The sequence below is a fragment of the Leopardus geoffroyi genome, chromosome D4 (genome assembly GCF_018350155.1).
Source record: "Leopardus geoffroyi isolate Oge1 chromosome D4, O.geoffroyi_Oge1_pat1.0, whole genome shotgun sequence".
NCBI lineage: Eukaryota > Metazoa > Chordata > Mammalia > Carnivora > Felidae > Leopardus > Leopardus geoffroyi.
The window spans coordinates 31,508,399-31,534,208 of NC_059342.1; the positions used below are offsets into that span (position 1 = coordinate 31,508,399).

The following is a 25,810-nucleotide window of genomic DNA, read 5'->3' on the forward strand; positions in this document are numbered from 1 at the left end:
AATGAGCACATTAAAGGCATCCCTTATTTCCATTACTGTATGTTTTATTTCTACCATTTTTTATTGTGGTAAAATACACAGCATAAAATTTACCATTTCAATCATTTAAAATATGAAATTCAATGGCATTATGTACATTCACATTGGTGTGCAACTGCCACAACATCCAATCTTCAGAACTTTGTCATCATCCCAAATTGAAATTCTGTACGCATTAAAAAATGACTCTCCATTCCTCTCTTTCTCCACCTTCTGGTAACCAATATTCTACTTTCTGTCTCTATAAATTTGACTATTGTAGGTACCTTATATAGGTGAAATCATACAATTTTTATTATTTTGTCTCTGGCTTATCTCACTAAGTGTGTTTTTAAGATTCATCTATGCTACGGAGGGAAGTGTAGCCCCTCTAAATTCATATGTTGAAATCCTAGCTCTCAGTATTTCAGAATGCCACTGTATTTAGAAACATGGCCTTAAAAGAGGTAATTAAGGAAAATGAGGTTATATGGATGGGCCCTTAGTTCAGGCTGCTATAATAAATTATAGATTAGATGGCTTAAAAAAAACATTTATTCTTCATAGTTCTTAAGGCTATGAGTCTGCGAAAAGAGTGCCAGAAATCTGACATTGTCTCCTTCACATGACTTTTACAGACATTTCTTTCCTAGATACAATGGCAACTCTTAAGGAAAAACTGATTACACCAGTTGTAGAGGAGGCAACTGTCTCAAACAATAAGATCACTGTAGTGGATGTTGGTACAGTGTGTGCCATCAGTATTTTGGGAAAGCCTCAGGATGATGAGCTTGCCCTGTGGGCACTTTGGAAGATAAACTCAAAGGAGAAATGATGGATCTGCAACATGGGACATTATTTCTTCAGACACCTGAAGTTGTGACATGACAGATAAGGATTACCTGTGACTGCCAGTTCTAAGATTGTGGTGATAACTACAGGAGTCCGCCAGCAGCAGAGAAAGAGCCATCTCAATCCGGTGCAGAGGAATGTTAATGTCTTCAAATTCATTATTCCTCAGATAGTCACATACAGCCCTTATTGATTCATAATTATGGTTTCCAACCCAGCAGATATTCCCACATGTCACCTAGAGGAAGTGGATGTAATCTGGATTCTGTTAGATTTAGCTATTTTATGGCTGAAAAAACTTGGCATTCAACCCAGCAGTTGCCATGGATGGATTTGGGAAGAACATGGTGTCCCAAGTGTGACTGTGTGGAGTGGAGTGAATGTGGCAGACGTTTCTCTCCAGGAACTGAATCCAAAACTGGGAACAGAAAATAACAGTGAAAATTGGGAGGAAGTGTATAAGATGGTGGTTGAAAGTTCCTATGAAACTAAAAGATATACCAAACTAAAAGGATATACTAACTGGACTACTGGATTAAGTGTGGTTAATTTAGTGACCATTTAATAAACAATCAGAATTAGCAATTTAAATATCTGCTTCAATACACAGGGGTAACAAAAGATAGAAGCACTAATCTACAAACCTTCAGCATTGTTTTGCAATTTAACATGAGGGACTTAAAGTTGAGTCTTGATTAGTTAAATCACTGTTTTATTGGTAGTACTGGGAAGATAGAATACGATGTCTTAATTCAGACTGCTATAACAAAACACCACACATATGGTGCCTTAAATAACAAATATCTATTTCTCACAGTTTTGGAGGCTGGAAGTCTGAGATCAGATTGGTAGCATGGTGGGGGTTCTTGGTAAAGGTCCTCTTCCTGGTTTACAGATAGCTTCCTTGCATGCTATATCTTGACATGGAGCAAAGTGCGAGGGCTCTGGTCTCTTCCCCTTATAAGGACATTAAGCCAACATGGGGGCTGCATCCTCATGACTCAACTAAACCTAATTACCTCCTAAATGCTCCACATCTCAAATACTACCACACTGGGGAATTAAGCCTTCAAAGTATGGATTCAGGGGTGGGGTGAGGGTGGGTAGGGACACAAACATTCAGTCCATATCATAGGGGATGAAAAATAAGTTTACATACAACTCATCTATACTTTACAATTTTCTTTTTTAAATGCCATATCTGGAAGGCCCTAACAGGGCTAAAATTAAGGTGCAAGAAACATTCCAAAACCAGAAACTATGTGTATTAATTTGACTAATAACAAGAATTCCCAAGATATTGATGGGATGGACAAAATTCTCTTTATATTTCACCTAGTTGGGCTTGACTATGCAAATATTTTGTTGCCTAGTGGGTTGAATAGATATATTTCTCTGTATTTATCCAATCCAACTCTATATGATTGGGAATGGCCCAAAGAATAAAGCCTGGTCATCTCATCTTGTTACCATTACCATCACTGACTTCAAGGAGAAAGGTTTATTTTTCAATTAATGGTAAGTGAGTACAATGTGAGATTGTTGCTTAGTGGAAAGTAGCCAACCTTTGGGTGTTACAAGGGAGGAAAATCTAAGATCACTCTGGTGCCTTTTGAAAAGTTCAGAACAAGTGAATGATATGCTCTTTTAGCTTAGATTTAGATGTCCCTTGGGACAAAGACTACCAAAATTCTTCTTCTAAAAAAACACGAGGGAGCTGGGGCACCTGGGTGGCTCAGTCAGTTGAGCTTCTGACTTTGGCTCAGGTCACGATCTCATGGTTCGTGGGTTCGAGCGCGTTGGGCTCTGTGCTAACAGCTCAGAGCCTGGAGCCTGCTTCGGATTCTAGGTCTCCCTCTCTCTCTCTGCCCTCTCCCATTCATGCTGTCTCTCAAAAATAAATAAACATTAAAAAATTTTTTTAATAAAAAAAAAACGAGGGAGCTGTACAATGGCTAATTTAATAAACATACTTCCAGGATGGTTTTATGTACTCCTAATCAACAAATAGACCAGAGCTCAGACAATGACTGTGTGGAATAATACTAATGTGTCTGTCTCTTATGGTTTTCATTTCACAGAATACTATTCTATGAAACAGAATTGGCCTACAGATTTAGACTTAAGTGGTGATAGATTGACTAGGGTTCTTAATTATTCAATAGATGTATACCAAAAAGTACAGATAGTTATAGATCAGGGAGGCAAACAAAAGGGAAAAATATAAAAATATAAGACAATTTGTGCTGCATTATAGGATGGTTTAAATGATACAAACCCTCCCTGATTATTACAACTCTTTGAAATATGTATATGTGTTTTGATTATCTATTTGATTATATGCTATTGAAAGACACATCTACATGATTGCTATCAAACTAAGAATGAATTTTGTTGTTGTTGTTTTTACTCTTGTTATAAAAGGCTTTGACCCAAAATCAGGATGGTGGACTTTGCTGTGAGGGTTAAGTCCTGCAGACCCAGAATAGTCCTGAGCTAAGGTATCTGCACATCATTATCTGTTGTTTAAGGAATGAAATATATTAACAATGTTTCTTTGTAACCAGCAGTCCAAAATGTTTGGAGGCAGATTTTAACAACTTATCAACAGTGCTTATTAATAACAGTGTGATTGATGATTTATACCTGTTTTCACTGAGACCTTCAGAGTCCTCTGCTTTTGGGGCTTATTACATAGCAAGAATATGCCTACATATCTGGCAGGGGAAAGAAACCTCAGCAGGTTTTGAGCTTCTGAGTGATTCTGTGCACATGGCTCTTTTCTGCAGTGAAATCGTGTTCATACAATGGAGGAAAATGGGAGCTGATGCCTGGCCATTATCCAAACCTTGTGGTATGAAGCAGCCTTTGGCTGTGATGCAAATGACATGCTATATTGCGTCCCTTTCCCTTAATAAATTGCACACTTGTCAGCATTGTCATTTTGGGTCCTAGAGTCTTCTTCAGCACTTTAATCCTGTTTAACTGTCATTGTTAGTGCACCACATTTTCTGGCAATGTGGCAGTATTGTCATTTTAGACTTTGTGTTCATTTTTCAATGTGTAACTTTTTTCTTTCTCTTGTCTGGTCACAAGTCATGTATAATCTTTTTTTTTTTTTATGTTGTTTATTTAGTGTTTTGTTGCCTTATTTTCTATGCTAACGACTTTCTCACTGTTCTTGCTGGTTTCTGATCTATTTCTCTTGGATTTACTGCACTCTGGCCATCAACAATCTTTTCTGGATTCCAGAGTAGTGTAGTGTCTTATTCTTGTTTATCTCAATAGGGACATAATTACATTCTACCTGTGCTATTGCATTACTATCTTCTATCAGAGGTATATGCCTGTTTTGAGAACATGTTTATCAACAAAACTGTTTTCCACATGTACTCCAATCAGCATAGTTTTCTCCCAGAAGTGTTGCTTTTATAAGAATTCCTATTAGATTTTCATTCACACTTATGTTGGACAATATTCATTATATGTGTGCAGTAACATATGCCCATGTGTTCTTGCTTCACTAGTAGCTCTTGCTTCTCTATGATCCTTCCATTGTTTAGTTATTATCTGGGTGTAACCTGCTCCTTCATCTTTATATATCTATGTCATCTACCTATGGCTTTAGCATATATTTCTAAACTTACCTTTCTAATGATAACACATCCATTCCTTTTAAATCTTCTGACTAGTACCATCCAATTTATCAATGCTTTTGAAAGACCCTATACAAGCTAAAAGCTTTTCATACTCCACCTTTCTAAGTTTTACTTATTTCTCCTATTATCAGATTTCTTAGTTATGATGGCTGGTCATTGTTCATATCTCCTATTGTTATCTGGGTTAATGCAATGATCTGGGTTGATAAGCTCATGAAACACAAACTTTCTTTCAGTCTTTTCATTACTCAAAGTCCAAGCTTTAGCAATTAAATGGTTTAGAAGAATTGGGCACTACTCTGATGATGATGTATGAAAATAAAATTCTGAAATTAAATCCTTGGGGTCAAAGGGCAATGATTCATTCATATTCCAATAAACACTAAAAACACAAATTTTGGACTATATACTGGATCAGTGTGAAGTTTTTAAATTCTTGGTGTTATAATTTTTACCTATCTGTATTTATAGTTTCCAACATTAAAATCAGAAATATATAAAAAGGATTCTGATATTAGTTTGTGTACAATATAAACTAAATAAGATAAAATAATTTTTTACCAAGTAGCATAGTGCTCACCTACACAATTTTGAGGGATACAACCTAAACCAGGTGATCAAGCTTAGCATTGTCAGTGATTATTCATGTTGATAGCATATACTATTAATATGGTAAGAATAGCATTTTATCTCTGTGATCTTCCTACAAAATAAAATGAATACACAAAACAAATCTGTAGTGCCAGTGCAATCATTAAAAAAAAAAAAAGATATAAGAAATCCAAATCGAGAGGTATTCTATAAAATACTTGACAAGTCCTTCTCAAAACTGTCAAGGTAACTGACACATGGAAGGTCTAAAAAATTGTCACAGACTAGTGGAAGATAAGGAGACATGACTATTAAATGTAATGTGGTATCCTGAATGGCATCTTGAAATATAAAAAAAAATTAGGAAAAAAACAGTGCAATCTGAAAAATGATGTTTAGTTAATAATGTATCAGTGTCATTATTTAGTTAAGACAAGTATACCAGAGTAATAAAAGATGTTAATAAGAGGAACTGGGTGAGTATATAGGACCTAGTATTGGTAATTATTTAAATCTAACACTATTCTAAACTGAAGTTAATTTTTTTAATGTATTCAAGATTTGATAATTTCCTTTTCATACAGTTTTCTGAAAAAATCAGACATGTGGAAAGAGATGTTTTTTTCTTTCATTTCCCTTTGAACATTGTGCAATAAGCTCAAGTTGCATCAAGGTGTCAGAGACTGAGGAAGAGCACAGAGACTGAGGAAGAGCAAACATTTTCTTAGCTGCTGGAACTTCCTTGTCACAAGGAGTGCTGATTCAGTGGCTGGTGTAGTAGCCCTGGTACTATGATGATACAGCCTTCATCCAATGGCTTTCTTTGGTAGTGATGCCGCTGGGTGGTAACCACCCACTGTCAAAAAAATACCTGTTCTCAAGTCACTCTGTTTTTCAATATCAGTGTGGTACTTATGACATGAAAGTAGCCTTTTTCATTCCAATTCCAAAACCTACTGTCCAAGCAGGATAGAAATAACACTGGTTTGCAACGCTGCAGTGTGAGCATACATTATGAGGTTGGAAAACGAGCCTACATGAGATGCCCAGGCTACATGCATACAAGAGGGATAAGGAGATGATTTCCTTTATAATTACAGTGCAAAATAAGCCACTTGTGCAATATAATGAAGGCCAAAAAACCATGTAAGAATCAACATTCAGCCCACTCACCCATCCAGATACACGAGGATACTTAGGAAATCTTATGGATCTCCAATATCCTAGAAAAACAGGGCCACACTAGCAGGCAGGCCAAAATCTCACAGCATCAACAGCATCAAGCTGAAGGAAGCCAACAGAAGAATATAAATTATAAATCAAAAAGGAAAATGGATTAGGTCCAGAGGAGGTTTGGTTGCTGTCTTCTACTAGAACTCATAACCAATAATGAATTATTACACAAACTAATACAGATGTACCACATAGCTCAGAGACTAGCCACAAACATTTATTGGGGTTGTACATAGAATTTAAGTTATTCCTCCATCTTTAAAACTTCACATTCCACAGTGAGTTTCTGTACAGGTGAATATTTTATTATATGTTTTCTATAAAACTTGAAGTTATATATAAATCACAAATTTAGGTACAACAGTTCTAGGTGAAGATTTTATCTTCAATTCTGAAACTGATACATTTCCTCAGGAAAAAAATCTGAAACAACTGTTCAATATTCATTAAAATATAAATTATCAAATTATAAGATTTTGGTCAAATCTTAATTATTTGATGTTTAACATCTAGTAAAGGCTTTTGTGTTTTTCCCTGAGATTTCTCTAATTTTTAATGAAGGCTTCTGATCACTCAAGATGTTGACAGCTTTTCTCCTCATATGAAATCTCTGATAGTGACAGGCTGAATTTTATAGGTCTTCCTGACATTTATATTCATAGGGTTTTGTCCCACCATAACAGAATTATCTAAGCTATGTGTGTTTAACCAATAGAACAAAATCTGTAAAAGCTCAACAGAGTACAATTTGATGTTTTTCTTTTAAGCCAACTTGTGAAGACGTTAGTGGAGATGTTGTTTCACCCAGTTATTCATTTTGGTTTCTTTCACCTTATGTTCTACCATATTTAATACATGGCACTGAAGTCTGCCCTGGAAATATCTCTATACAGTATAATATAGGACAGAAATAATGTAAGGTGACTTCTGAAGGTTAGACTTAGATTAAATGTAATAGTGTCATATTCCATGACCAGCATCACTTGAATGAAGGACAGATTGTGAAATTAGACAAGCTATGTATGTGCCTAGTGGAAAAAAAAACAATTTGCCAGTCTATGTGACATAAGCTTCTTTAATATATGTTATCCAATAAGATCTAAGTCCCATTAGGACTTCCCAAATTCACTACATGTAAGGGTTTCCTCTCTGGTGTGCATTCTGGTGTGATGTACTCTAAGAGCTGCCTTACGGACAAAAGTTTTTCTGCATTCATTACATTCATAGGGTTTCTCTCCTGTGTGAATTCTCTGGTGTACTCGGAGAGTTGAATTTTGTGCAAAAGCTTTCCCACATTCATTACACTCATAGGGTTTCTCCCCTGTGTGAATTCTCTGGTGTGCACTTAGGTGTGACTTCTGGGAGAAAGTCTTCCCACATTCATTACATTCATAGGATTTTACACCTGTGTGAATTCTCTGATGTACTCTGAGAGTTGAATTATGGGCAAAAGGTTTCCCACATATATTACATTCAAAGGGTTTCTCACCTGTATGAATTCTCTGATGTGCAATAACATATGACTTCTGGGAAAAAGTTTTCCCACATTCATTACATTCATAGGGTTTCTCCCCCGTTTGAGTCCTCAAATGTGCTCTGAGGTGTGATGTCTTGGAGAAAGTTTTCCCACATTCACTACACTCATAGGGTTTCTCCCCTGTGTGAATTCTCTGATGTGTCCTGAGGGCTGAATTATCAGCAAAAGTTTTCCCACATTCATTGCATTCATAAGGTTTCTCCCCTGTGTGGATTCTCTGATGTGCACAGAGGTGTGTCCTTTGGGAGAAAGTTTTCCCACATTCATTACATTCATAGGGTTTCTCTCCTGTGTGAATTCTTTGATGGACAATGAGAGCTGCCTTATAAACAAATGTTTTCCCACATTCATTACATTTATAAGGTTTTTCCCCTTTGTGAATTCTTTCATGTCCACTGAGGTATGATTTCTGAGAGAAGGTTTTCCCACATTCACTACATTCATAAGGTTTCTCACCTGTGTGAATTCTCTGATGTGTACTGAGGTGTGTCTTCTGTGAAAAAGTTTTCCCACATTCATTACATTCATAGAGTTTCTCCCCTGTGTGCATTTTCTGATGTGCTCTGAGGGCTGAATTATGGGCAAAAGTTTTTGCACATTCATTACATTCATATGGTTTCTCTCCTGTGTGAATTCTCTGATGTACTTTGAGAGCTGAATTATGGGCAAAAGTTTTTTCACAGTCACTACACTCATAGGGTTTTTCTCCTGTGTGAATTCTCTGATGTGCTCTAAGGGCTGAATTATGGGCAAAAGATCTCCCACAGTCATTACATTCATAGGGTTTCTCACCGGTATGAATTCTCTGATGTGCTCTGAGAACAGATATATGGGTAAAAGGCCTCCCACATTCATTACACTCATAGGGTTTCTCCCCTGTGTGAATTCTTTGATGTGCTCTGAGGGTTGAATTATCAGCAAAAGTTTTCCCACATCCATTACATTCATAGGGTTTCTCCCCGGTATGAATTCTCTGATGTGCACTAAGGTGTGTCTTATTAGAGAAAGTTTTCCCACATTCAACACATTTGTAGGGTTTTTCACCTGTGTGAATTCTCTGATGTGCTCTGAGATGTGATGTCTTAGAGAAAGCTTTCCCACATTCAATACATTTGTAGGATTTCTCCCTTGTGTGAATTCTCTGATGTTCTCTGATATGTGACATCTTGGAGAATGTTTTTCCATATACATTACTTTGACAGAGTTTCATCCCTGTGTGTGTTCTTTGGCATACTACGAGAGCAGACTTCTTGTAAGATTTCCCACATCCACTATTATCATAAGGTTTCTCCTTTGTGTGAACTGTCCGATTTTCACTGAGGTTTAACTTCTGACAGAAAGTTTTCTCACATTTACTACATTCATAGAGACTGACCCCTATATCAGTTCCAGGATAATGAACAGGGTATGAATTTGAACAAAAAGATTCCCCACATTCCTCAGGTCTCTCCCCTGGATGGGTCCTCTGATGATGAATGAGTTGTACTTTCTGGTAAAAGGATTTCTTGCATTCATTACATTCAAATGACTTCTCTCCAGTTTCACTTTGCTGATGTACACTAAGGGCTAAGTTCTGATGGAAGGACCTCCTGTATTTACCACGCTGGTACAATTCCTCTTCTGTGTGAGTTCTCTGACATACTATAAGGTCTAATTTCTGGTAGAAGGTATTTATACATCCATTATACACACAAAATTCATCTCTAGTTTGTGTCTTTTTTTGTACTATATGGGCTGAGCTCTGGCTCAAGTTTTCGTCACACTTATTGCTTGCAAAACTAGTCTGTTCTGTAGCAGTTCTCTGAGATTGAGTGAGAGATGAGATACTGCTGAAGTTATTCCCACTTTCATTACATTCATAGTGTGCCACAGCCATGTGAACTTTATTGTAATTCTCAATAGTGGTTTTGGATTTCCTACATTCATTAAGATGAAAGCATTTCTCTTTTGTGCCAGTTCTCAGGTAGTTATCACAGTTTTTCCTAAATTCATCACCCTTATAGGATTCCTCTCCTATAACACAAACAGTCTTATCATGTAAAATTTTCCCAAATTCATTACATTCAAAAGATTGTTCCAGGGTTTGAAGTTTCTGATGATTTTTCCAATAACTGAGAGGTTTTACATTTTTATTATATCTGTAAGACTTCTCTCCAGTGTAAGTTTTCTCATGCTTAGTATCAAGCTTCAATTTTTTGCATACATCCATGTAATCAGCCTTCTTTCTTGAATAGTTTCTATCACAAATAATTAATTCAGAAACAACTGGCAAATTCATTCTACATGAGTCATATTTACAAGGCATATTTCCTGAAGAATTTGGAGTTATATCCAGATTAAACGGTTTTTCTAAGACTTTCTGCTCTTCTTTACTCAATGTTTTGTTATTAGTGAATATTACTTGCCACAGAGGTTTCTCTTGTTTTTCCTGGTTCCCCTCAATGTGAATATCAATGCTGAAATATCCTAAAATGAGAAAAATCGAAAACATCTCTGTATCTTACATTTCTTATGGAAAGGAATTTATAGCCATATGTTTGTTATGTATTGTAATCTACTGTTACAGGTCACATTCCCAGAGATTAGTAATTCATACACACAGAGAAAAAGAAATATACTCTCTCTCTCTTCATCCATGTTACTTAAAGAAAACAGGTATTATTTCCAGAGCTCACCAAGATAGAGTAGCTATCTTCCTAAGTCCTCCCTCTTACAATTAAAATATCCCTGGAAAATCAATAAATCAATCAGTAATAAATAAAAAAGTAAGTAAGATGCTACAAAATGGAATGTGGAACTTTGGGACTCAAGAAATGACATGGCAGAGGATTTCAAGGCTTTTCTGTTTCCCATAATTCTTATATGGGGTACTGGAGTGTTGGAGAAGCCTGTAATCCAAAGTCAACAACACACAGACAAAAAGAGCTACAAGAAAACCCTATTCCTTCTGGCCAAAGGTCTGAAATAAAGATAGTCTAACAGAACAGAAAATCTTTTTGACAATATGCGCCCTACTCAAGCCTAACAAAAATGGAATATTTCCATGTGGTTCTAGATAGGTTTAACAGGAAATGAAAGTTCCATTGCCACAGGTATAAAGGACTGGACACTTGCAAAATTTCTTTCCATGAGCCAAACCAAGAGCTTAGTGGAAAGATCATGAAGAATCCTAAGCAAGTTCTATTCATAGGACATTCAGGGATGGTAACAACAATCACTACCGCAACTATTCCTAAAACCACATTCCTATCTACTCTATGGAATCTGCAAAAGAAATAAATCTGTTTTAGGGTACTTGTGGCAACACAGCAGGTAGGGGAAGGAAAAAAGGGAAAAGAGGCAGGAATACAATATTATAGCTAGAAGGGATGCAGCAGCATTTGGAATAACTATATTCTCAAAACCCAAGAACATTTTAAAAATAGCTTAATTCATATTATTCTTAAATATACATAAAATATTCATCAAGGCAGACCACATCATGGACTACAAGAAAAATCTTTACAAATATAAAAGAACAGAAATTGTATAAAGTATAATCTCAAGCCACAGAGAAATTATACTAGAAATGATTAACACAAAGTTACCTGGAGAGACACAAAATATTTGTAAGTTAATATACTTCCAATTAATCCATTAGTCAAAGAGAAAATCTCCCAAGAAATTAAGATATTTAGAATTGAATGAAAACAAAAACTGTTTAGAACATATACAAATTCGTGGGATGCAGCTAAAGTAGTTCTCAGAGATAAATTCATAGCTTGCAATCTTTTATATTAGAAAAGAAAGACCTCTAATCAGTCACCTAAGCTTCTACTTTAACAAACTTGACAAAGAGAACAAATTAAATCTAAAGAAAGAAAAAAAGAAAATAATAAAGACCAAAGATGACAATGAAAATGAAAATGGAAAGCAGAGAAAAAAATGAAACCAAAGCTTAGTTCATTGAAGATTTTTTTTAAGTGCTAAAACCAAGAAGAAAAAAGAGAAGACACACAGTATTAATAACAGAAAAAAATGCAAGAGGGGACATAAATACTGATACGATACTAAAAAGACAGTAAAAGAATATTAGGGGAAACACTATGCCCATAAGTTTGACAATTTAAGTGAAATGCATAAATTTCATTTGAAAAAACTACCAAATTAACTCATGAAGGAAGAGGTAACACAATAGGTCAGCATCTGAGAAACTGAATATGTGATCGACAAAGATGTAGTTCCAAGAAACTGCTCCAGGATCAGATGGTAGTAACTAGTGAACTCTGCCAAACATTAAAAATAATAATAATAATAATAATAAAATACCAATTTTACATAATTTCTTCTAGAAAACACAAGAAAAGAAACCTACAGACCAATATCCCTCATGACATAAATGTAAAAATCCTCAAAAAAAAGCATCAAAAAGAACTATATATGAAAAGAAATGATTTATCAGGATCAAGTGGGGGTTCATCCCAAGAATACAAACTATTGCAATATTTAAAAGTCAATCAATGTAATGCATCATCTTAATCATCTAAAGAATGAAGACAAATCACATCATTTAAGGGAAAAAATATTTTACAAAATTCAAATTCCATCCATTAACCTATTATAAAGGGAATATACAGAAAGCCTGTAGCTAATAACATACTTAAGAATAAGAGACTTACTTAAGAATAAGAGACTGAATACTAAGATTGGAAAAAGACAAGGCTGTCTACCCTCAGCACTTCTATTCCAGACTGTGGAAGTTCCAACCAATGAAATAAAGCAAGAATAGAAATAAACGATACACAGTAAGTCTACCCAGAGAGCCCCAAGAAGATCTTCAAAAGAGCTCCTTAACTAATAACTGTTTTCAGCAAGGCAAAATGCAAAGCCAATATACAAAAGCCAATTATATACAAGCAATTATCACTGGAATTTTAAATCTGACAAGGAATATGATTTACCATAGTGCTGAAAAAACAAAGAACAAAATACTTGGTATCTGCTGAAAACTACTGATAAAAAGAATCAAAGAAACCATAAATAAAAGGATATGTATATGTTCTTTATTGATTGGAAGAATCTATATTGTTAAGATATCAATCCTCTTTTGATCTATAAATTCAATACAATCCCAGTTTAATAGCTGGCATGCTTTTTGTAAATATCAAGAAGATCATTTTAAATTTTATACAGAAGAAAATTGGTGGACTCACATTACCTGACTTCAAGGTCTAATTAAGAATCTAGAGTAATAAAATTAATGTGGTACTGGGGAAGGATAAATATGTAGATAAATAAAAAAGAATAGAGATACCACAGAAATAGTCTTAAATGTACAGAATAAAAGTACAAATATACACATATATTTATACTTATGTACCATATACAAAATATATGTTCATCCATTTTCTAAGAACAATGGAAATGCTATTCAATAGGAAATGATAATTTTTTCAATAAAATGGTGCTAGAATAACTAGACTCCCCTTTTCAAAAATTTAAACTTAACACATAACTCATCCTGTCTATGAAAACTAACACCAAGTGGATCATAAAATATAAAATGTGAAATTTAAAAATTTCTAGAAGAAAACATATGAATAAATCTGTGTTACTTTGAGTTTTGATACTTCTAGACAGCACAACAAATGCATGATCCTTAAGAAAAAATTAATAAATAGGACTTATCAAAATTAATGTTCAGTATTAGCCAACCTCTTCTGAAATCATGCCAACAAAAGAAGTAGAGTGCAGCTTCACTACTGCCAAGTGTGGACTAAACTTCCACAGACACCTTTGGGAGTTGGAGGAGTGCGCTGCTCTATTAACAATGGAGAAGGGTAAGAGATCAGGGTCCCTACCAGCATTTTCCTAACACTAACCACCCTGTATTTTATCAAGTGCCAAGGCCCCTAGTTCACCTTCATTGTTTTGTTATCTATCAGAATGTTACATTTCCCCTCTCTCCCTCTCTCTCTGTCTCTGTCTTTCTCCCCCTCTCTCTCTAAACACACAAATATATAAATATATATATATATATATATACTTTTATATATAATATGCATATACATATACACATATATAGGTCTATATTTATGTCTGTACACACACACACACACACACACATACACAAACACGTATACATTTTGCTGTACTTAGTGGGCAGAGTAAAACAAAATACATTACTCCCTCTTTCCCCCAGTTAATACTTTTTTTTTTTTTAATTTTTTTTTTCAACGTTTATTTATTTTTGGGACAGAGAGAGACACAGCATGAACGGGGGAGGGTCAGAGAGAGGGAGACACAGAATCTGAAACAGGCTCCAGGCTCCGAGCTGTCAGCACAGAGCCCGATGCGGGGCTCGAACTCACGGACTGCGAGATCGTGACCTTAGCCGAAGTCGGCCGCTCAACCGACTAAGCCACCCAGGCGCCCCAAAGAGGTAATCTTTGAAATATCCATATCAATAGATTTTTTTTACTCATGTTATCATTAATTTCTAGATTTATCAAAATATGTTCAGATTACTATTTATGGGGTTCTAATTTGGATTTATTGAGGTTTTCTTTTTTAGACTAATATTGCATTTCACTATCTTATAATAAATCCATGGGAACTTGAAAGGCTTGTTCTTTGATTTTAGGATACATGTACAAATATATGGTTCCCTTTAATATAAATATCATCTACGTTTATATAGGCATACTTATTTACTGTTCATAGCATGTCTAATATAATTAGATAAAGTACATTATTACCTCCTAATCCTGGTGAATTTTAAATTCTTAGTACTCCATTATTTTGTGTTTTATGATAAATGGTATGATATTGTTTGGTGTAGTCATTCAAATGCATAACTTGTGCTCTTGACTAGAGGGCGTTTTTTTTTTTAAGTTATGCATTTATTGCCTAAATTCAAACCTGAATGAGAACATGAAACCCTAAACTATTTTATTTTTGACTTAATAACTTTACTAACCTTTTATTACAATCTTTCAAAGATACTTACTTAGGAATATCTCTTTTAGCTAACTAATATGATCAAATCATTTATATTTAGTGACTGGGAAACATGCATGGTCCAAAAATTATGTCAATTTTTATGTTACACAATCTGTTTTAATAGTTTCACAACAAAAACTTTTAGTAAACATGCTCAGGATGATTTTACCTTTTTGCTCTAAGAGTTATATTGAAACTATAATTTTTGAAATCCTTGAAATTGTTTATTAGTTTGCACAAATACTAACAAGCACATGAAAAAATGCTTGACATCACTAGTGAACAGGTAAATTGTCATAGAATGAATTGCAATTCATATGTTGAAGCCCTCATCCTCAATGTAATTTGGTGATAAGGCCTTTGGAGAAATAATTAAGGCTAAATGAAGTCATAATGGTAGAGCTCCAACTCTTATAGGGTTGGTGTCCTTATAAGAATAGGAAGAGACATCAAAGCTCTCTTCTCTCCATGCAAGTACACGGGAAAGGCCATATGAAGGCATAGTCAAAAGGCAGTCATCTGCAAGCCAGGAAGATGCCTCACTGAAATTAACTATGCTGGCACCTTGATGTTGGACTTCCAGCCTCCAGAACTATGAAAAATTTCTGTTGTTTAAACCACCCAGACTATGGTATTTTATTATGCCAGGCCAGATGACTAATACAGAAATGCAAATAAAAACTTCACTAATACATCACTTCTCTTTTACTAGGATGGCTACAAGTCAGATAATAACAATTATTGGTGAAGATGTGGAAAAATCAGAACCCTCATATGCTGCCATTAGGAATGAAAAATGGTGCAGGCACTGTGAAAAATAGTCTGGAGGTTCCTGAAATAGTTACCATAAAACCCAGTGATTCCATTCTTAAGTATAACTCAATAAATAAAAACACATGTCAAAAAAAAAGCATAAATCCATGCAAAAACTTATAAATGAATGTTTCTATTAGCATTATTCAATAATAGCCAAAAGGTAGAATCCCAAACATCTAATGACTGAAGAATGAACAAACAATGAGACCTTATTTTGTCAATCAAAGGATGAAATATTGATACACATGAATCTTGTAATCGTATGTGAAAGAAACCAATCATAAAAGACCACATAATGTGTGATTCCATTTACATGAATAGTAATAGGCATATCTATAGAGACAGAAAGTAGATTAGTGATTGCTAAGGCTGTAGGGGACAGGAGGAAGGGAGACAATAGCTAAAGGGTATAAGGTTTCTTTTTGAGGTGATGAAAATGGGAGTGTGGTTATGTTTACACGTATCTGTGAATATATGAACAGCCACCAAATTGTACTCTTTAAATGGGTGGATTGTCCAATATGTAAACTATCTCAATAGAGCTGTTTAAAAGGATAAAACAAACTTTCAAAGGGATTCCCCTAAAAGTTGAACTACCCCAAGTGTTTCCTTTTGTCAGTGCTCACCCACCTGGGTACCTCTGGTTTAGGAATTCTTCCTCTAAGGACCAGGGCTCTTCTTCTTGCTCCAACCTGAAGATCATCTTGGGTTTGGTCAAGCAATACCCTGTAAACATGACAATTGAGGGTATATATAGACCAGATCCATTGGCTTTTTGGTTTCCAAAGGTGTAGAAAGTTAACAGCAGCAAGAGAAGCAAAATAATGTGCTCAATTGAAGTTTTCCATGGAAAGTAGTAACATAAACATTGTTTCTGTTTCCTTAAAGGCTTCAGTTTTCTTGGACCTCCTACTCAAAAGCCTATACAACATTAATCTCTACAAAGAGTCCATGTGTTTTGTTAACTTTAAAAAAAAAAGTAAATGTAACCTAGAGGAAGTCACATACTAAGGTATGCTTACCCACTGAGATGAGGTGGCTATAGTTCTCCAGCATCACATCTCTGTACAGTGTCCTCTGAGCAGGGCTCATGTACTGCCATTCGTCCTGGGTAAATTCGACAACCACGTCTTCAAATGACACAGACCCCTGTGACAATACATTTTATTCATGGATTCAGAATTAAGTGAAAAGAAAGTATCTTTGAGAATTACTATTTTTCTTGATTATTTTTAAGCTTTAAAACAAATTTTTTTTTTTTTTTCCAACGTTTATTTATTTTTGGGACAGAGAGAGAGACGGAGCATGAATGGGGGAGGGGCAGAGAGAGAGGGAGACACAGAATCGGAAACAGGCTCCAGGCTCTGAGCCATCAGCCCAGAGCCCGACGCGGGGCTCGAACTCACGGACCGTGAGATCGTGACCTGGCTGAAGTCGGACGCTTAACCGACTGCGCCACCCAGGCGCCCCTAAAACAAATGGTTTAAAAGGCATCTATTTCTGACCTAATTTTGTCTTTGTGGAGTTATTCAGTTATCAAGATTTTTAACTTACTATAATTCATTTATATCTGTTTATAACCCATAGATTTTTTTAAGACAAAAAAATTCAATGTATAGAGGCTTCCTACAATTCTTCCTCTACATCCCAAGTGATTACCGTGGGTATTTAGAGAATTCTAAGATGTTCATTTCCTCTTCAGGCATTATCATTGTAAATAATGAGAGACAAAGAAGAGATAACATGTAAGCTGTGAAAATATTTTACACAATCAAACTTAGGTATAAATAAATACATAAAGATAACATAAATCTAGAGTTCATGAAGAGCAAAGAACAACTTACCAGGGAGTTGGAATCATAGAGAGCAATATAAGAGAACATTATTTTAACTGAAGTAACAACAATGAATATAATGATAGGGATATAATCACAGGGCAGCAGCAACAACCAATTTGATAACTACCTTCTTGTGCAACCACCTAGCCTAACTGTACGAGCAGCTTCTGGAATGTTGATGCTAAACACTGACATTTAGAAAACAAAAGGAAAATAAATGTTAGAAGTTTTAGTGAACAGATCTGTTCATGTTGTTCTTGAAGGGTCTGTGAACATAATACTGGACCTATCTCTTAAACTAGTATACACATGGTTTTAGAACACAGAAGCGAGGTCTAAAATGACAGCAAGAATTTAGGACTTATTAGCAATTTGGGTTGTACCTAAAATTTTAAGAGGCAAACAGACAACAATTTGAGCTATATGCTTGCTATGCATCCCATATGGGACTGAGGAAAGAAAAATACCAAACAGTATTTGAGGAAGCCTGAATATTAAGGAGGGTGGCAAATAAAGTATAGGCCACAAAGCTAAATAAAAAGTTTTCTGAAAAGTAGTAAGAGTCAGGAAAGGGTAGGATCTCAGAAAATGAGAAAAGGGAAAATTTCCACAACAAAGCACTTCAAAGGGGCTGGGAGGAGGGGAAATTGGGGAGTTGCTGTTCAATTGGTAAAAAGTTTCAGTTATGCAAAATCATTAAGTTCTAGAGATCTGCTGTGTAGCTCACCTATAGTTAACAGTATTGTACTATACACATAAAAAATGTGCTAAGAGAGTAGATCTCATGTAAGTGTTCTTATCACAATTATAAATAGGAAAGAAAAAGAAAAAGACGAAGAAATAATAGGATAGAAGCAAGTTTTTTCCCCCCAGTGTTATGTATCCAATTATTTGTTCATTCATGTCTTCGGTATTACTGAGTACCTCCTGTGTGTGAAACTCAGTAGCTGGTAACTAAAACAAACAAAAGAACAGGAATACCCCTCATAAAATTTAATCTAAAAAAATTTTTAATTATATCCTCCAAAACTAAAAAAATTAGTGAGAAAAGTGGCATTGCTTTCATTTTGCCAATCTCTTTACTATCTGACTTAATGAAATCACTTGGATTAAAAAAAAAATAAGCTAACAAGTGACGTAAATATAAATGTTGAAGTAAGGATCTAAAAAATTTCTCTTGCCCATAAATAACAATGAAAAAACTGGCAAAATTATAGAAATTAACAAAGGCTATCTTCAAAACATTAAAAAAACCCAGCGGAATCATATGATCATATGGATCATATGGATGCTGATCCATATCCTTTTAACTTACCCTGTTCCCAGCCCTCTCTCTCCCAACTCTGCAGTAGTTTGAGAACCAATGGTCTGCAACCAGAAGCCTGGCAACCACAACAACAGCAGAACTGGGTTGGAGATCCATCAAAGCCTCATTCACAGAAAACGACACATTATCTGACCTGTTTGGTGGTTTCCTAAAAGACCCTGCTTATCAGGATGCCTTTATTTGAGCTAGCTCAGAGCGTGAAAAGCCTTATTCTCACAGGCATTTGTCAAAAACAACTAAAGGCAGGGCACCTGGGTGGCTCAGTCGGTTAAGTGTCCGACTCTTGGTATCGGCTCAGGTCATGATCTCACAGTTTGTGGGATTGAGCTCTGTAATGGCTCTGTGCGAACAGCATGGTGCCTGCTTGGAATTCTCTCTTTACCTCTCTCCCTGCTCCTCCCACATGCACATGCTTTCTCTCTCTCAAGATAAATAAACATTAAATACAACAACAACAACAAATAAACAAGGCATTTGTTTAACTTAATGGCTATCTGAGGTGGTAGATAACAGCTGGGGCAATTAATGGCTTAACTAAGAAGCTTGAAAGGAAAAGCTGGATAATGAGATGTCCATAAATGTTTTGAAAAGCTCTGATATATTCCTGAAATCTAGGAGGTCATATACTTGCACAGAGCTGTGCATACACCCAAGGCTGTGAGTATGCTCAGGAAAGATGTGAGAAGGGTCTAAGCTGTCAATTCTAGGTGACTCTGAGTTTGGCATTAGAAGGAAGTGTAGGCTAATGCAGAGTTATTAACTGCCTGTCTGACTGTAGAAGGAATTCCCAAACATGCACAGATCTCCCTAGCAAAGACTGGAAAATTTACTGGTTCTAGGCATTTAAAGAAATTTCTGTAGACAACTTTAGCTGCCTCAGATGACAAGAAACACAGGCTCTACAGAATTTTTTAAAAAGTCACTGAACAAAATAAATTTTGACAATGACCCCTATGGAGAGGAGAAATTCTAGAGTTGTCACATTATTTTATTTAAAATGTCCAATTTGCAACAAAAATATTAGTAAACAAGAAAAGAAAGAAAGACATATATGCAGAAAAGGTATAATTAATAGAAACTACTCCTAAGGAAGCAGACATTAGACTTACTATGCAATAACTTTACATCAGCTATTTTAAATATGGTCAAATACCTAGAGAAAACAATGTCCAAGGACTAAAGGAAAATATAAAAAAATTTCACTAAATAAAGAATATCAATAAAGAGATAGAAATATAACAAATACAAATTATATAGAAACTCAAGAGTTGAAAAATATAAGAACTAAATCAAAATTTCACCGGAAGGGTTCAACAGCAGATTTGAGCAGGTGAAAGAAAGAATGAACAAAGTGGACAATATGCCCACTGAAATTATGTAGTGTGAGAAAAAAAGAAAAAATAATGACAGAAAATGAAATATGGGATAGCATTAAGCTTACCAACATATGCATGAGTCCCAAACAGAAAGTCTGAAAGAATATTTGAAGAAACAATGGCCAAGAAGTCTCCAAATTTCATGATAAACATTAATCTACAAATCAAAGAAGCTCAACAAACTTCAAGTAGGATAAATTTAGAGTGCGAGAACCACACCTAAACACATGGAAATCAAACTGTCAAATACAAAGACAAAGAGACAATACTGAAAGTAGCAAGAAAGAAGTGACTCATCATGTACAACAGTATTAAAAACAGATTACTAATCAGAAACCATGGAGGACAGAAGTTAATGAAATGATGTATGACAAATGCTGAAAGAAAAAAAGTTGTCAACCAAGAATTATATAACTAGTAAAAATAGAAAAATTAAAACCCTCCTAGATAAACAAAAACAAAATTTGTCATAGGCAGAACCCTCCTACAAGAAATAATAGAGTCAGCAAATCTATACAGACAGAAAATAGATTAGTGGTTGCTTGGGGCTTAGAGGCAAATGAGCAGATGAGAAGGGATAAAATGTAGAGGTGCTTTTTAAGGTGATGAAAGTATTTTCAAATTGAGTGTGGTGATATCTGCACATTTACACTAAAACATCATTGAATTCTACACTTAAAATGGGTGAATGGCATGGTATATGAACTGAATCTCAATAAAGTTTAGAAAAAAATAAAGAGAATAAAACCATACCAAGATAATAGAGCAGATTAAAGGCCAAGGACAAAAATGGGGGATGAGCCACATGAAAGTACAAGGGAAAGTAGATGACTCCACAAAGATAGCAGCAGGGGAAGGAAAAAGCCAGCGGAGGGTGTCACAGACACTAACAAAGAAATTTTCCAGAAGGGCAGAGTGAGAAGCAGAGACAAGTGCTCAGAAAAGTCAGGTAAAGAAAGGACTTGACAAGACTCAAGGATGTGATTACAGTCAAGTCTCTGGTCACTGGATATGTTAGGCAAGTGGGAGAGAAACCAAGTGTGAATAGAAAGTATTTAAACATTTGAAACAGAACACAATTTTAAATTGTCTGCTGAGCAATCCAAATACCAAGGGTACTCAAAATATTTATGGACAGTAATTTTAAGGATATTCAGTTGATTCATCAGAAAAAATGTCTTATTCAACTCTTACGTTTGAATTTCTGGAAAACAGAATTGACCAAGTTCACATTTAGCATTATGTCTTCTACTTTTACTGAAGAACAAGTAGAGACAATGTTCTATATTATTTTAGAGTTATTACTGACAAATTGTTAACTAAATCACCTACTCGAGAAACAGATTTTTTGGGAGGTGCCTGGGTAGCTCAGTCGGTTAAGCGTCCGACTTCGGCTCAGGTCATGATCTCGCGGTCCGTGGGTTCGAGCCCCGCGTTGGGCTCTGTGCTGACAGCTCAGAGCCTGGAGCCTGTTTCAGATTCTGTCTCCCTCTTTCTCTGACCCTCCCCTGTTCATGCTCTCTCTCTGTCTCAAAAATAAATAAATGTTAAAAAAAAATTAAAAAAAAAAAGAAAAACAGATTTTTTTTGAACTTCAAATGTCTTAACATTCTATGAGGTATCAGTTTGCGTAATCATCTCATCAGTGTTGACCTTTAAAAGCATTGTTTGTCTAACACTCTGACATGGCTACCAAAAATTCAAAAATAAATTTAGAGCTCCAATTTGATAAAATTGTAATACAAGAGCATCTACATATATCCACATGCTACCTTTGCTCTGCTCTTCATCTGTATCTCCACCTATGAAGGCATCTGATCCATTTCTATTTTTACTTTTCCATGTGAATAGACACCTAAGCCCTTATAAAATCTACTGTAAAACAGATTATTAAAACAGAACTCACCTGAGCTATGTTCATTTTCTGCTGCTCCTTGAAGAATGTAAAGAAATGAAAAGGTTCTCCTGGGGAAGAGGAAAGAAAAATAGAGTTATGAGACACCTGGTCTGCCTTATAACTATTTTCATTTGCCTAAAAATTTCCATAACACCAGCTAGAAAAAAATGTTTCCCTATAGAAGAATGTCCCTTTGACATTCTTGAGAAGGAACAGGAGGGACCACACAGAGGCAGTACCTGAACAAGTGCATCTCCAATATGATTATGTCGGCTTAAACTTGTCTTTTCACTGCTGTGTAACTCAAAAGTCGATGAATTAACAATTTATGTCCCCTTCTAATTAAGAACAACAACAAAAAACACAAAATAAAACAAAAGGAGATTGGTTAAACAAATTCAGGCATACAAAGGTAAAACCTTCTACCTTCATTTAAACTGTTAAAAAAATTACTTAGATGTGATTGTTAATCAAGTTTGTGTTGTCTTTATACCTTGAGTTAGAACTTCCCCAGAAAACGCCAAAATAAAGATGGGATGCTTTATGCAAGAAATATATTTTCTAACTTTTTGTTCTAACTTAGTTGCAACTTATAAGACATATTTTTTAATAAGATGCCTATAGTACTTATCTATTTAAGTAAACAGTACTGTGCTTAGTTCTTGATTCTGCCTTGGGTGTCTTTACAAAAATCATTCTTTCAGGCCCAATATTTTGGGCTTCCAAAGTGTCCAATATAGAAAGCCTTTCTTCTACTCTCCTTTTATTATTACCTACATTCAGGAAAGAGGGAGCATCGCATAACTAGATGCCATATGTGCTAATGGACATAGAGTGAGGGCAGCTCAGAATCTGGAAAGAGGAGAGAATGAAGGAAACTGGGTGCTGTTTAAGATTTCACCAGTTCTGACTGGTTATATCGTCCCTGGGCATCATGTCCTCACCAGCCATCCAGTGACGTGCCTGTTCCTGTGCAGCATGACAGTAACCCACCCCTCTCAACCTCAAGTTACCACCTTCTGCAAGGAGGTCCAGGGCCACTGTACAGTCTGTGATGGCTTCAGGGGTGTGATGACATTACCAAGAGTCATATTTTGGCAGGATTTATTGGGGGGGGGGGCGGTGGAGGTCGGGTAAGCTAGCTGTTTAAAATTACACAATTCATGAAAATACTCCTGAATATACATCACTCATGATGTACAGGGATCAAGAACTGCTTCTGGTATAGAAAATCAGGACCTGTGCCTTTCCTGAACCTTCTGCCTCTGTTCTGAAACTCCAATGAAGGATCTGTCAGAAGAGCTGACAATGGTTTCTAGGGCTCTCATTTTCCTATCTTAAGACTACTTTCCTCCAGAGGGGCTGGGATCCAGGTCTGAGAAACAAATTTACTGCATTTGAAATCTCCATTTAACACTCTAAATGTGACTTTGGAATTCACTACAAATCCAGTAATGTAGTCATTAGTTGCATGCAACTACTGCACCTGAAGTGTGCCTAGTCACAAATCAAAATAGTAATTTGGATATACTGAGTTAAATACATCAGTAAAACAAATTTCACCTCTTTAATCTTTTCACTGTTGCTACTGAAAAATTTTAAATTATGTTTGGTTTGTGTTATCTTTCTACTGGCCAGCACTGCGTTAGATTATCAGAATGTGCCTCTGAGGATGGAAATAGGTTAGTGCAGGAAGGTTCAAGAGTCTCTGTCTGAAGGAGGGGCTCTAAAAAGAATCCACAAATCCCAGGAAATATTTACCACATTGTGAGGTTCTGTCCATATTCACTTCACAATCATATCTCCTCTGAAAATTTGGGGACTCTGCTAAGAGCTCCAGAGGTTTCACCTCTGGGTTTGGGGCAGAATGGATATTGGAAAGAGTAAGAAGTAGGGAGTAAAATCTACTTGTATTTATTCCAGCCTCTCTCACCTACCAGCCGTGCCCTCAGGTATATCATTCCGTCCCCAGTAAGTTCCTTTCACTTTTTAACATGGAATGTTAAAGGCAATTGTGAGGCTTAAATAAAATACCAAAGGGAACAAAGCATCTTGTGACAGCAACTTACACACTTAATTCTCAGACTAATGCACAAGCTACTGTTGGTAGCCTCATGTTCATCGAAAACATCATAAAGGCGGATTCCCTTTCCACTGCCCACAGTCCCAGCACCCAGAGCCCACAGGAAGTACCTTCTCCAGACAGGGGACTCAGCCCCACCTGCTCCGCAGAACTGGTGGGAACCACCCCTCCCCACCCCCCACCCCCCCTTCCGCACAGCACAGAGGCTGGAGGAGGGGAGAATCTGCCGGGAGCTTCCTCGAACTTCCCCCTGGCTTTAGCCGCACACAAACCTACCCGACCTGGCAGAGCCCCACACTTCGCGAAGCCGTGTCCCCAGTGCTCTCACCCCCGGCGCGCAGCCTCTATTCCCCCACAGACCTAAGGAAGCCGAGATCGTGTCATCTTCAGGCAGAGAAGGCCCGCGGAAAGAGATAGGGCTGGATGTGCACTTGCGCAGAATGAGCCCCCAAGCTGGATTCCCAGAGTGCTGCGCGGTAGGCCCGTGACGTTTAAAACTACATTTCCCAGGGGCGCCTGGGTGGCGCAGTCGGTTAAGCGTCTGACTTCAGCCAGGTCACGATCTCGCGGTCCGTGAGTTCGAGCCCCGCGTCAGGCTCTGGGCTGATGGCTCAGAGCCTGGAGCCTGCTTCCGATTCTGTGTCTCCCTCTCTCTCTGCCTCTCCCCCGTTCATGCTCTGTCTCTCTCTGTCCCAAAAATAAATAAAAAAAAGTTGGAAAAAAAAAAAACTACATTTCCCAGGGGGCCTGGGTGGCGCAGTAGGTTAAGTATCCCACTTTGGCTCAGGTCGTGATGTCACCCCCGCCCCGCGGTCAGCACAGAGCCAGCTTCAAATCCTCTGTCTCCCTCCCCCTCTCTCTGCCTCTCCCAGGCTCACACACTCTCCCTTTCTCTCAAAAATAAATAAACATTAAAAAAAGACTACATTTCCCACAAAATTTGGAAACTGCAGGAAGTAATGTTAGAAGCCTTCCCCCCCCCCCCCCCCCCCCCCCGCAATTAGCGCCTTGGGACATGACAACTGGACTTGACCCTTGAAGACTTTTCCTAAGTCTCCAGATACGTGGATTAGACTTTAACTTTATGACATGACAACATATTGCAAAGCATGGTTCTCAGTTGGATTCTAGTTGGAAAAAAACAACAGCTACAAGAGACTACAATTGGAGAAACATGAATATAGCCTAGATACTAGAAATATAAAGGAAAATTACCATTACTTTGGTTAGTGTGATTATTTGTACAATGTAGGAAATTGTTCTTATTTTTAAAGATACCTAAAGAAATGTGGAGTTTGAGGGGCAGAACAGATGTACATAGGGGAAGAAAAGATAAGAAGGGCGATGGGGTTCACCATGGGAGACTTTTTTTTTTTTAAGTTTTACTTATTTATTTTGAGAGCAGGAGAGAGCATGACCCTGGTATCATGACCTGAACGTAATCAATAGATGCTTAATCGACTGAGCCACCCAGGGGCCCTGAGACACTCTTGACTGTGGGGACTGGCGGGTGCTGGGAGTACTGGGAGGAGAGGTGGGCAGAGGATGGGCAGGATGGGTGATGAGTGTTGCAGAAGGCATCTGTTGTGGTGAGCACTGGGT

The 25,810-nt window shown here is 36.7% G+C and overlaps 1 protein-coding gene and 1 pseudogene across 5 annotated transcripts; one reads left to right on the forward strand and one right to left on the reverse strand.

The window, feature by feature from the left end:
• The first annotated feature begins 676 nt into the window (after positions 1 to 676).
• On the forward strand, positions 677 to 1,435 carry LOC123592700 (annotated as a pseudogene).
• Positions 1,436 to 6,549: 5,114 nt separating this feature from the next.
• ZNF658 (zinc finger protein 658) lies at positions 6,550 to 24,732 on the reverse strand. Of its 5 annotated transcripts, XM_045467799.1 has the most exons (7): positions 24,485 to 24,672; positions 22,365 to 22,463; positions 22,135 to 22,193; positions 20,294 to 20,447; positions 16,710 to 16,836; positions 16,318 to 16,413; positions 6,550 to 10,356 (listed from the first exon to the last, which is right to left on the reverse strand). In XM_045467799.1, the coding sequence occupies exons 4-7, from the start codon at positions 20,303 to 20,305 to the stop codon at positions 7,463 to 7,465; spliced, it is 3,129 nt and encodes a 1,042-aa protein (XP_045323755.1). In that variant the 5' UTR covers positions 20,306 to 20,447; positions 22,135 to 22,193; positions 22,365 to 22,463; positions 24,485 to 24,672; the 3' UTR covers positions 6,550 to 7,462. The 5 variants fall into 5 exon arrangements, with proteins under 5 accessions (XP_045323755.1, XP_045323756.1, XP_045323753.1 ...); XM_045467800.1 differs by lacking the exon at positions 22,365 to 22,463; XM_045467797.1 differs by lacking the exon at positions 20,294 to 20,447 and having other exon boundaries at positions 24,537 to 24,670.
• Positions 24,733 to 25,810: the final 1,078 nt, after the last annotated feature.